The sequence below is a fragment of the Chiroxiphia lanceolata genome, chromosome Z, assembly GCF_009829145.1.
Source record: "Chiroxiphia lanceolata isolate bChiLan1 chromosome Z, bChiLan1.pri, whole genome shotgun sequence".
NCBI classification, from domain to species: Eukaryota; Metazoa; Chordata; class Aves; order Passeriformes; family Pipridae; genus Chiroxiphia; species Chiroxiphia lanceolata.
Window position 1 is genome coordinate 15,389,053 of NC_045671.1, and position 13,663 is coordinate 15,402,715.

General features: G+C 41.4%; 1 protein-coding gene across 5 annotated transcripts in view; it reads left to right on the plus strand.

The window, feature by feature from the left end:
- Positions 1-13,663, plus strand: part of DDX4 (DEAD-box helicase 4) — a 65,897-nt gene that overhangs the window by 29,702 nt on the left and 22,532 nt on the right. For 4 of the 5 annotated variants that reach the window (XM_032675740.1, XM_032675743.1, XM_032675744.1 and 1 more), the window contains 2 exons: positions 9,329-9,403; positions 13,040-13,121. In XM_032675740.1, the coding sequence (XP_032531631.1) occupies positions 9,329-9,403; positions 13,040-13,121 (157 nt within the window). The remainder of the gene's footprint in view (positions 1-9,328; positions 9,404-13,039; positions 13,122-13,663) is intronic. The other variant, XM_032675741.1, reaches the window with a different exon arrangement.

The window sequence follows — 13,663 nt, forward strand, 5'->3', positions numbered from 1 at the left end:
CAGAGAAGTCTCAGCCACGCGGTCCTCCTTCAGCAGGAGGAGAGAGTGGCCAAGTTCCTTCTCTGGATTCCAAGGCGAAAAGTCCTTTATTTGAAATTCCCGTGGCTTATATGGGTTTGGGGGGAGGGCTAGAAGGAGGAACGTGATTGTGCCAAGATCTGGGGGAAAGGGAGTGGCTTGAGGGCTCTGCTGACCAGTGGGGGATACAGGAGGACCACATTCCAGTAACAGAACCAGGGATTGGAGAGAAGCGGATGAGACAGCTTATCATGCTTGTGCAGAGGTGGAGTCCGCGATCGGGGAGGGGAGACGATATGGTTCCGCGGGGGGGGGCCATGCGGACCGGGGAAAATACATAACTCAGGGGAAAACCCATACGATAAAAACGCAAGTACTTGTTGTTTTTCTGCTGCGCTCGATCCCAGAGAGCTGCTGCTGTGATGGACCTGTTTCTAAAACCATTCTTTCCAGGATTCATGATCTTGGTGTTCTGCCACAAGTATACTGAGGGAGCTGGCAGAAGTTCTCACTGAGCCACATTCCTCCATCTTTACCAGCATCCTCCCAGCTAACCTGGGAGGGGCCCTGGTGACTGGAGGTTGAACAATGTGACGTCCATCCACAAGAAGGGCTGGAAGGAGGATCCAAGAAACTACAGGCACGTCAGCCTGACCTCAGTGTTGGGGAAGGCTAGGGAACAGATCATCTTGAGCGCAATCACGCAGCACACACAGGACAGCTAGAGGATCAGGCCCAGCCAGCATGAGTTTAAGAAAGGCAGGTCCTAGTGGATGAGGGGGAGGATGTGGATGTTGTCTACTTGGGCTCAGTAAAGCCTTTGACAGTGTTTCAAAGGTGCACTCTTCATTGATTTAAGAACTATCTGGATGGCCGGGCTCAGAGAGTGGTGGTAAATGGAGTTACGTCCAGCTGGTTGCTAGTGGTGTTCTCCAGGGCTCAGTATTTGATCTAGTCCTGTTCAATTTCTTTATTGATGATCTGGTGAATTTGCAGATGACACCAAGTTGGGTAGGAGTGTTGATCTGCCGGAGGGTAGGAAGGTTTTGCAGAGGGATCTGAACTGGCTGGATTGGTGGCCTGAGGCCAGTGGTATGAGGTTCAACAAGGCCAAGTCCCAGGTCCTACGCTGATGTCACAACAACCCCAGGTAGCGTTACAGACTGGGGGCAGAGTGACTGGAAAGCTGCCTGATGGAAAAGGACCTGGGAGTGCTGGTCAACATCAGCTGAACATGAGCCAGCAATGTGCCCAGGTGGCCAAGAAAGCCAATGGCATCCTGGCTTGGATCAGCAATAGTGTGGCCAGCAGGACCTGTTCAGTGAGGGCAGTGATCATCCCTCTGTACTCGGCACTGGTGAAGGCACACCTCAAATCCTGTGTCCTGTTTTGGGCCCCTCACTCTGAGAAAGACATTTAGGTGCTGGAATGAATCCAGAGAAGGACGATGGAGGTGGTGAAGGGTCTGGAGCACAAGTCCTGTAAGGAGCAGCTGAGGGAGCTGGGGGTGTTTAACCTGAAGAAAAAGAGGCTCAGCAGTGACCTGAAAGGAGCTTGTAGCAAGGTGGGAGTCTGCCTTTTCTCTCAGGCAACCAGCAACAGGACAAGAGGAAATGGCCTCAAGCTGTGCTGGGGAGGTTAAGGTTGGACATCAGGAAGAATTTCTTCACAGAAAGCATTGTTAAGCATTATAATGGGCTGTCCAGTGGGGTGGTGGAGTCACTGTCCCTGGGATTGTTCAAAAAAATGGGTCGACATGGCACTTGGTTATGTGGTAGGTGTTTGGTCAATGGTTAGACTTGATGATCTTGAAGGTCCTTTCCAGCCATAATGATTTTGTGATTGCATGATCTATGTGATGATGTGCTTCTTACCCTTTAATTTGGAGATATACCATGCTGTTGGACATATCAGCTTTGAAAGATGCTGGCTCCAGAAATTATATGAATAATTTTAAAGCAGAATGTGGTGTGTGGGGGAAGAGAGGAGTATATGTATGATAACCTGTTCTCACCTACATAGCCTTTTCCTTTTTCGGAGGTCTTTGTTAAAGTGTATGTTTGTAAAAAACTTGCTTCATTGCAAGTCACTACAAACTGCTGCAGTTCTCCCTGTGTAGTGGCTGTCTGTCAGGAGTAAATAATGCTGGTACTTGTCATAGAGAGTCTGCTCACTGTGGTTTTGGGGTGGAAAATTCCTGGCACCTTGTAGTCCTGCTATTAAAGCCACTCAGAATTTTCAGTAATTCCTTTAGCCTGTTTGTACAAATAGGTTTAATTATGTTTGTCTGCTTTTGCAATTATAGTAAAAGGCTTGGTAAGCTTGAATTACCGTAGAGTGAAAACATGTAAAAAATTTCTGTAATAAGTCACAAAAAGCATCACTCTGGGAATAGAGTCCCTTCTTTGCCAGCACAATTGCAATACAGCTGTTGTTGCAGTGTTGCAATGCTGTGAAGGAAGATGCGACAGAAAGGAAATATTGTGTAGTTCTCTATTCTGAAATTGACAAAGGCTTTGTGGCCTTTTTAGCAAAATACCTGATTCTTTTCTTGAGGAATAAATCTTCTCTAGAGCAGAGATTAAGAAGATTCACAAATAATTACACTTAGGCATTAAAACCTTTCTTTGTATATTAAATCTTGGTAGATGCACACAGCACAGCATAGTAATTGACACATTTCTTACTCCTTCTGTTAGGTTTGAATAATTTGTAGATCTGCCCCTAAAACTGTGTCAAATTAAGAGTCGTACAGTTGTTGTCTGTTATAGAGGGCCAGAGAAGCTGCTTGGAGTCACCGGATGGATTGTGGTGGTGCATTCTCTCTCTCTTTCTCTCTCTTTTTCTCTTTTCCTTTCTCTCTTTTATTTGTTAATTCATCTGCCCTCTCTAATTCCTCTCTTCCCTTTCACCCCACAGTTTCATCCAAATCCCACTGCTGCATGCTTGTATAGTGGGTCAGGGATTAACGTACCAATTTCCATGTGAAGTGTGTAATTTACTAATAAAACACTGATTGTTTGCAGACCTTCTACTTTTTTTGTTCCTTTTGATGAATAAGCATTAACAAATCTTAGGTGTTTCCTTCCCCTTAAGGATGGGTTGTCATACCTGATATCCTTGCTTATTCACTGATATGGGAGTCATTAGCTTGGACAATGTATTGCATTTAAATGAAGGCTATAGTCATAAGAGCCTGGTTTTGAGCGTACTGCTGCTATTGAATTTTTCACTGAAGTGAAATCTAAGAGCTGCGTATTAATTCTTAAAAGCAGCCTTGCATGGAGTTTCAGTCTAGTATATTTCTGGTAACTATTTACTGAAAAACAGTTACGTGTACTCCGAAACTGATATCAGAATCTGATTATTTTCACTGGATTTTTCTTCCCTCAAATGACATCACTAAGGAATAGGAGGACACTCATGATTTTTATTTGTGTTCTAGAGTGTTTTAAGTCAATGGAAATCAGTACCCATCCCCTCCTCTTTACACTGGGAGAAATGAAGTGGTCAGGTGGTGGTTCAGGTCATTGGCCCAGGAAGAAATCAACCTTACAAGTTACTTGGTTAAAACCAGCTTTGTAACTTCTCAAAGTAGAATTCTGTGTGTTTTTCATCAAACCTGCTTTCATTATGACTGCACAATTAAATCCTGCAAGGTCTGTTTCCAGACTGGCCAGTGAAAATGCACCTCATTTTTCCACTTAACTACACAATTCTCTGTTCTGTGCCAGTCTGTTAATTAATACAGACTCACTGTAGTTATATGGTGGTCAGTAACATTATAGGGTGTGGTCACACAGAAGATAAATCATACAGAAGGTAAATACTTTTGAAAACTGAGCTACCACAGGTAAATTAATTTATAATGAGGGTCAGATTTTTAGCAGTACTTCTGCAGTGTCCTGTCCCTGCCAGCAGGGACAGTGCAAATGCCTCCCTTTAAGAAGGGGTACCATCTGGGATCAACCAGTCCCAGAGCAGCCACTTCTGAATCACCAGCCAAAAGAATAATGGTAGAGAGGCGTGGGCAATGAAAACTGTGAGTCTTCCTGTTGAAGATGCTTCCTGCCATGTGTTTCAGAAACAGCAGCTCAACTTTGCTCCCACCCTTAGGAAGAAGAACTAATTCTTTTAAAGCATTCATGTGCAAAGTGGATAAAAGCATCTTAAAGTGTGGATATGCAAACACACTTTTGGCATGATTTCTGTCTTTGTTTCGAATCACTTTTGGTAAATCACATCCCTTTTTTTTGGCAAGATGTTTTTCTCTCTACTATTAAATTATTACAAATGGTGGTAGCTGAAACAGTTACTGACGGTATCACTAAGTGTCCTCTGCATCCTGGAATCTCCTAAGTGCTATCTCCGAGTCCACACTCAAACATTTAAGACTATGGACACTTTAATTTAAGCATATAAGTAGTCCTCAATCAGAAGGATGACTCAAGGTTTTTAAAAGTTACGCACATATTTAACTAATCTGGTAGGTCTGGTGCAACTTTTCATCACTTTGAAAGACTGAGCAGCCATCTTTCAGTGAGTGAATGAAAACAATGTATTAATCTGTGAGCACTGGCAACTAATCAGACCAAGTTTAACATTTAATTTCCATTCAATTAAAAATAATTAAGGGTCTAGTCCTGGCCTTTCTTTCATGCTCAGTAGAAAAAATATCTGATGTGTCAAGGAGCATTTAGGTTACAGTTTGGGTCTGTTTCTGTTGAATCACATTTCTGTTTTATCTGTTACCTACTAATAAAATAAATGGAAGTTTTCAAAATATCACTATACGTGCTAATGTATTACAATACTTCTAAATATCAAAGGGAATTTAGAAACATTAAAACAGTTTACAGTGTAGCCTTACACTGAGGTTATGGATGATGGGGAGATGGCAACATCATTCAAACATAAGAAGGGAATCAAAGGGCTGAATCTGATGATTATGTAAAGAGAGAGAAGGCTAGTGGATGCTCCAAAAGTTGGAATGGGTGTTGAGCTTGTGTGTTAAAATAGCTGCTGTAGGGGAAAGAAGGCTAAACAAACCTGATCCGAACAAGTGATGGAAGTCAGAATGAGTCAATCTACAGCTTCTCTTGCTTAGTGACACTAGTGTAGGACAAACACATTTGTTGTCTGTAATGGATCTCCTGAATTGGGGCCAAGACCTCTTGATGACGTCTATATTGACTGAGTTATTAAAACACAATAGCTGTTCTTGGAGAGTGTCTTTGTAGCAAGGACTGTCTGCTTAATAGGAGGCACATTACTATGGACTTCGGCTTTCCATTTACTGATTTCACAGTATCTATTTTAATTGCAAGGTTCCTTCTGATTTTCAATCCTGCTATTCCTTTTTGTGTTGCTGACGGCTGCAGTCTTCTTGCAAGTCATTAACTGGAATACATTTGTTCGCTTTAAAAGGAACCATCACTTGAGTTGTTCCTCTCACAGTGCTGATGCCCTAAATGATGCATAAGGTACCTACTCGTGAGTGCTCTTAGTTGGTGGCTGTTACTCGATACCTTGTCTCGCTGTGCACGTTTGTGCTATTTAAACGAGCAGCTGAATTGATTCATCGGCACCAAAACGCTGCGCACATCACCGCACAGCCGGCTGCTCGGTGCGCTTCGAGAGGGCTGCGAGGTTTGTGCGGGCACTCCCTAAACTTGTGCGACGGCGGGGCCGGGTCCCCGCGGAGATGGGGTGGTGTGGAGTGTCCGCGGGACAGGCGGAGGCTGCGATGCGGGTCCGGCGGGGCGGGGAGCGGCGGAGGCGGTGTCCCTCGGTCCGTGCGGGTCCCCGCAGCGGTGGCTCAGCGCGGCTGGTGCCTGTCGGGGTGCCCCTCCGGCCGCCGGGGAAGGCAGAGAATCCCCCACCACAGACCCCGCGGACGGCGGAGCCCAGAGCCGTGCGGAGTCTGGCACCGCTCCCCGCGAGTCCCGGCGGAGAGGGCGGAGATTTCTGGCCTTCAGAATTACAGGAAAAAGCGTTACTTAGCCCGGGCTGAACTGGGCAACTTCCTATTTTGTACGCCCTTTCGCGGTCGCTGGGAGGCAGAGGCCCCTGCTAAACCAAATGTCCATTCTGCAGCCGAGGTAAGTGGATGTTTTCAGCAGAGGTCTCTGCTCGTCTTTGTTAACACGAAGTGTTGGAGAGTGTGAAACTCTTCCCTGGACTGTTACTTGCTTAGTTCTCTACCAGTGGTGGTGATGTGTGCTTGCGTTCCTGTCTCTCCAGCTGTTCAACCCAGAACAGGGCATGCTTTTGCATCTATCCAGGCCAAGAACTGGCCAACTCCTTTCAGTTTCTTTCTTTCAAGTCCGTGAGACAGTCAGAATTGAAATTCCCCATTTAGCTCATTGCATTCACCTCATTTTTGAAAGAATGTGATACATATGCTTGGCAGTTGTTTTCTTTGTGTGTCTAATGGTTAAGAGTCAGTTCTCAAAATGTTTGCAACATGTGCAATCACAAAGGCAGTAAAATCTCTTTCCTAACTGCTCTCCGCTTAAATTGTTTCTATTAACTCAAATTTTCTTGAAGTAATGTATCAGATTTTAATACACTGGCCCCATGTTTCTTCAATGCTTGCAGTTTCTGCCTCCTGATAAAAAATATTTTCATGTTGTGTTTCTGTTTGTGTCCATCATGAGTATTATCCTCACATACTCATGCTCAAAGTTGAAAAGTGTCGCTTAGCTTCTCTCCTGTAATGGACTGTGTGATTTGTGTTTTGGAGGTGGAGGGTCTGGAGCACAAATCTGATGAGGAGCATCTGAGGGAGCTGAAGGTCTTTAGGCTGGAGAAAAGGAGGTTTGGGGGGGACCTTATCCCTCTCTACAAGTGCCTGAAACGAGATTGTAGCCAGCTGGGGATTGGTCTCTTCTCTCAGTTAACATGTAATAGGACAAGAAGAAGTTGCCTCAAATTATACCAGGGGAGGTGTTGTCAAGCATTGAAACAGGCTGCCCTTGGGGAGTGGTGGAACCACTGTCCCTGGAGGTATTTAAAAGATGTATACTTGTAAAATGATTCTATGATTGTCTAAAATAGTTGAAATCCAACTTTTAGACTCTACCTGTGAATTAAAACACTGATTGGGTAAGAGAATGTTTTCATACTTGAAGGAAGATTCATGTGTTGGGTAGAAGAACAGAATGGTCAGTTCAGATTTTTCTGTCAGATAGAGGCTTATCAGTAAACAAAACAGGTCTCAAAAGGGATAAAAACAGGGAGAAAGAAGTTTTAGATTTATATCATAGAAGTTACAGTATTGAACATTAAAGATCTTGATTTTTCTATAATAATTGTGTAAACCTGGTGAATTTTTGCATTATTTGGTGCTTATAGGGAACATTTTCAATTAAAAAATGCCATACTAGGGGAGATGTCAAAATGTAGCTGTGTTCAGTAGGTCCTCTGGAGCCTGATTTGGGATCAAGGAATACAGAGGATGCTCAACAGGTCAAAAAAAGTCCTGGAAAGTAGTAATGTAAAGACCGTTTTAGATAACTGTGTCTGTCCTCTGTTAGGGAAAAGGGCTAATGTTCTGCTTCAATGTACAGTAAATAGGAATAGCAAGTATGTGCCTCGTAGTGATTCTGTGTTCCTTTGAGAATGTACATGAAGTGTTTAAATACAGCGGTGGTAAGGAGTATGTGAAGGTTAGCTGTTTATGTTATACATTCACTGAATTAATGCAATAGAGATTGTAGCTCACCTCTGTAAGTTTTTCTCTGACTATTCAGATACTGTGCCCACACTTGAGGAAGGATATGAAATACTTGAGAACCTCCAAAAGAGAATATTAAAAAATAATCAAAGGAAGTGGAAACCAATGATGTGTAAGGGTAAGCTTCAGGGTCATGGTCATCTCTTTTTGAGTGATAAGAAAATATAAAAGTGAAGTTTTGTGCTCCTTTTGTTCCCTTTCCTTCTTGTGTCTGTGGGAGCACAGAATTACCTGCACTGTCCTTTGTGTTCTTCTAACACTTGCAGCACTGCAGGTGGACAGGGATTATAATTATATCCTTCATTTTGGGGCTGTAACTGATTCCCTGAACAGTCCAGGAAAGTTTTTATTTTCTTTCTTGCAAAACACATTTTGTTAATGTTATTTAAGTCGATGAGTGCTTTATTCCAGAACATCTAGTTCCAGTCTTAAGTTAAGAGGCAAGAGTGGTGAAGGTGAAATAATGCTCTGGAGCTGTACAGAAAATCTCGCTTCTGATTTTTTTCTTTTGGATCCTCCTCCCCTGCCCATCCATTTTGCTCACCTTAGTTGCTTTCCACAGCAGAGCCAGCTTGTTTTCCACCAACATGAAGGGGCATGAGGGCAACCATCCTGTCTAATAATGTCTTACTAACTGAAAATGTCTGATGCAAAATCATCTCTCAAAGTAGACTCCTGTAGCCCAAATACACTTCATAGTAACTCAGGCACTGAGCCTAAGAAGAAGACTTCAAGACCAGACCTGTACATGAAGCCTGTATAAACCATAACTTGTCTGGTTTTATTTTCTTGGTAAAAAAAGAATAGGGAATGACAGTGCTGCTATGAAAGCTACGTTCTTCTATATCACCAACATTTATTTCTGATGATAGTGATGGCCTGCCCTTTCTTTCAATGAGCATTATCAAGTCAGATACAATCATGTAGTTAAAATAAATGACCCATATGTAAAGATAAAGAAAATAAATCTAGTTTTGTATGTTTGTAGCTTTAAACTTTCTCCCTAAAAATTAGGTTTTTCTTATAAGGTACAATATATTCATTAGTAAAGAAATACCTATTTTGCATCTTTTTTTGTCTAGCTGAGCATTTTATACCTTAAGATCTATTTAGAGGCTTATTTGTTATGGTTGTTCAGAGAATATTGGATTATATCCTGTTTACTTGATATGGATTAGTTATTTTTCTGTATTAGTACCAAACTGCATGTAGTTAATTATATTTAAATTTCAATATAACAACATTTTATATTAAAATGTGTTAATATTCAATATCCTATTATATATTGTTTTATAAGAAAACAAAGGGTTTATCAAAACATGTTTTGCATCTGTAACTCTTGGGTATACTAAGCAAAATAACTATTATCAGAAGTTATTAGCAGAACTGACCTTTCCTGGTCACTATGTCCTTCAGAATTTTAGAACAAAAGTATCTTATCCTTTTATGCTTATTTTTTCTATTTAGAGACTGAAAGGAAAATAGCTTTCCTGCTTTTTCAGTTTCCATTTGATTTGCAGCTTTTATTAGCAAGTTGTTGAACTTGATTTTTTTGGTTGTTTTTGTTTTTAGAACACATTTCTCTGGTCAAAAGTTAGCATGGGATTTCAAGGGCCTCTGCTTCATGTGGCTCCTACAGACCTATCTGTGAGCTTAGAAGTTTTCTCAACAAATATATACTGTCTGAATTTATTTCATTTATTGTTTGAATTAATTTCATTTAAGTGATGTTAATAGATTATGATACCGTTGTGTTTTCAGATAGGCTGTCATAATTTCAAATTTAATAGGTTTATTTTCCAAAATAAAATGCACCTAACATCTGTTTCAATAAAGTTCTATTTCAGTGTTAATATTATAAATCATATTCATCCTGGTCTGAGGTTCAGCTGACTATTTTTAGCTCATTTAAGGACTGTGGATTGTGAAACAGCATGCTCAGGATCTTTCACTATAGTGTCATTTTCCCCATGGGTGGTCTTGTCAGTGCATGGTTTGTAGGGATTAGAGAGTTGGGAAACTCCTCAAATTTACTGCTTCCTCCAGTATGTTTCTGTGTCATTCTCTGACCTGTGTAGAAGAACCTCCGTTTTCCTCTTCTGAGGCTCGCTGGTACTCACTCTTGGTGTAATCCTAACCAAATCTTGAAGATGATGCACCTTGTTGTCAAGAAAGAAGTTCATATTTGGATCATTTGCCTGAAATGTTCTCTTTCCCTATGGGATTTGTGTAAATGCTGATGAATTTGACAAGAAGTAATGGGTACAAACTGGAAGAGGGGAAGTGTAGAAAAAGAAATTTTTTGCTGTGCAGGTGCTGAGACAGTGGAACAGGTTGCCCAGGGAGGTTGTGGATGTTCCAGTCGTTGCAATGTTCAAAACCAGGTTGGATAAAGCCTTGAGCAGTGTTGTCTAGTGGGAGGAGTCCCTGCCCATGGCAGAGGATTCTGGGATTGGATGATCTTTAAGGTCCATTCCAACCCCTTAACACCCTATGCTTCTGTGTCATACTGCCTTTCCATTTATCGATGTGGCATGTTCTTTATTCCTGGTGTAACATCTACACTGCATGCAGAATTGTACATGTAGTTAAAAACAATCTTAAAATTGGATCTGAATGGAAAAAGATTTCCTGTCCTGAAATGGAGGAGAAGAGTGATAAGAAATGGTCTTAAGTACAGTTACTTTGGATAATTTTTCCCTCTAGTTTCTTTAAATTTTTAAACCATAGCACTTTCGAACACTGAAATTCCGAAATGAAAATGGAAAATCTGAAGTGTAAAGAAAATATTGTTTCATCAACTATGTTACACAAGTTTTATTTATTTAATGTGACCTCTATTGAGATTGCATCTGCCTGCAAGAAATCTGGGTTTGGTGAATCAGTTCGTGAATCATTTGAAGAAGATGGTTCTGTTCATGCCATTTGTTTAGTTATCTGCATTTACCTTACATAGGTGTCTTTAAGTGAAACACTTCTTAATTTATCATGTGACTTTCACTCGGACATGTTTTTTCATCACTTTTACCTGTGCAACAGTAAACAGCCAAAGAGCTCTTCAGTCGTGCATCAGTACCATGACAAGCAGATGAGGCTTGAGCAGCATTGTAAGCTGCGGAGTCACTACCCTTATTTCTGGTGGATAGTAACTAGCAGCTGGCATGTCAAATAAACAGCTGCTAATTGGTACTAGAGAAAGTGGAAGCAGGAGGACTGAACCAAATTAACAGCTCACAACTAGGAAAAAATGTTATGGAGGTCTCTCTCCCCAGTCTTCTCTATTTCACCAGCTAAGATGACTGTCTAACCGTGTAAGCAAGTTGCTTACATTTGCTAATGTAGCACAAATTCTTCTTTTTTCTTAGTTGTCTGCTGTTTTGGCATGTGGAATTGACTGTGTGGGAAGTAGGGCACTAGAGGAGCAGTCGAAGAAGGGGGAAAAAGTAGCTGTTGTTACAGGGTGAGGAGCCACTGAGTGTGGATGGGATCTTTGTTTAATCTTTCTGGTGAACGTGTGAAATCAGAATTTTTCAAAGGCTTCTAAATTGGCATCACAGCCCGATTTGTTCTTTTAGTGTTCTGTTTCACAGCACTGTCCCTGGCACAAGGATAATTCAAAAATGTTTTCATGATTTCCCAATGCTTCTGAGTTCCAATTCCCTGCTAAAATAGTGTGGGATTTCTGGAGCTTATTAAAGGAATATGATAAGGAAATGTTGTCTTTATTCTTGAAAACAGCTGAACTATTTTGGCTGAAATGCAGCCTCTTCTCTTTCATATACCCTTGAAAACAACAAACCAGAATGTGCAGAATATAAGCAGAAATTTTATTATGGGGAATAAACAAGAAGAGTTAGGTGTGTACCACATGCCTGCAGGGCTGTGATCTTCGGACATCGTGGAGATGTAGCGGGATGGTTCCTATGACTGGAGCATTGGAATGGAAGGATGTAGGCTCTTTAGGAAGGACAGGCAGGGGAGATGAGGAGGCAGTGTTGCCCTATATGTCAATGATCAGCTGGAGAGCATGAAGCTTCTCCTGGGGATGGATGAGCCAAACAAGAGCTTACGGGTCAGGATTTAAGAGTGGGCAGGGACAGGGGACATTATAGTGAGAGTCTGCTACAGGGCACTTGACCAGGAAGACCATGTGGATGAGGCCCTCTACAGACAGATAGGAACAGCCTCATGTTCACATGTCCTGGTCCTCATGGGGAACTTCAACCACCCCAACATCTGTTGGAGGGACAACACAGTAGGGCACCCAAGTGACAGAGAAGCCAATGAGGAGAGATGCTGTGCTGTACCTTGTTCTCACCAACAAGGAGGGACTGGTAGAAGGGTGAAGCTCAAGGGCAGCCTTGGCTGCCATGGCCATGAAATGCTCAAGTTCAAAATCCTTAAGGCAGCCAGGACAATAGGCTCATTACCCTGGACTTAAGGGCAACAGAATTTGGCTTCTTCAGGAATCTGCTTGGTAGAGTACCGTGGGATAAAGCCGTGGAGGGAAGAGGGGCCCAAGAGAGCTGGATGATAATCAAGGATAATTTTCTTCAAGCTCAGGAGCGATGCATCCCAGCAAAAAAGAAGTCAGGCAGAAACACTGTGAGGCCTGCTTGGATTAATAAGACAAACACAAACACAAAAAGGAAGTCTACAGAGGGTAGAAGCAGGGACAGGTAGCCTGGGTGGTGACCGGCCAGGGATCAGGTGAGGAAAGCTAAAGCCCTGATAGAATTAAATCTGGCCAGGAACATCAAGGGCAATAAGAAAAGCTTCTGTAGGTATGCTTATGTGGAATACTTGAACAATTGCTAAAGGTTCTTTTTTTTATTGGCATCGATAGTGTAACCTGTCTTTACTGCTTTAAGAATAAGAACATACACCGTAGGCAATTGAAGTAGTAATAGATTCTCTTTATGTACTGGATTTGTTTCCTGTTGGAACACATCTTACTACTGCTGTTTTTTTGGAGTCTGTCACTGGGCAAACTCTTCCCTCATTTTTCTTTTTATCCCATGTGTCCTTTTAATGTTTTTTCTCCTGTTTCACGCTGTCATAGCCTCAAAGACTATAAAATGCTTTCCAAGATTTTTATCTTAGGAGAACTGCATGGAATTTCTTCCATTGTGCAGGAAAGTAACACTCAGACAAAACAATAATTAATTTGAATTCAAGTGAGAAATGCTAAATAGTATTATTAACTCTTACACAAATACTAACAAAGTATTACAGGGACATCTTTACTTGAAGTATGTTATTTTTATTTTTTTTTTATGACAGCATTTCGTGCCTGTAGTTACTGAGAAGGAAATGTTCAGCTCTTTGATTTGGATGTTCGTCCTGCTCTGCAGCTCTGTAGCAGGTATGTTTCTTGATTATTAGCACCTGTCTTGCCATAGGAAAATTTTCCAAAAGACGATGTCCTCCAAATGAAATTTTGAAGAATTCTGAAAACAGAAAAGTGTATTTTAAAAGTAGGTTGACTAAGTAGTGTACAGTATGTGATAAACAAAGTCTCGTTTCTGTAAGTTTTTGAATAGGAGTTTATTATATGGTAAAAGCAAGCAGCTGGCTGGGTGACAGAAATGGGGACAAATTTCCCAAATCCCTACTACAGTGTACATTTGGCATTTATCTTAGCTACTTCATGCATATTAATTATATCATATACATATACATTTTACAGTTTTTTGCTAAGCATTTAATATATGGGGTTTCTTACAGCTAAAGCTAAAAGGGTTATCTCTAGAACCAGTCATAATTCATGCATTCTTGGACAAACAGGCGCCTAAAAGACTTAAAGTTCTACCATATTTTATTCTCAGGATAGTAGGGAGGTTTTAGGGCCCCTTGACCTTGTAAGGGTCTGTTTTATTTCTTTATGGGGGTGTAATTAAGTTTTAC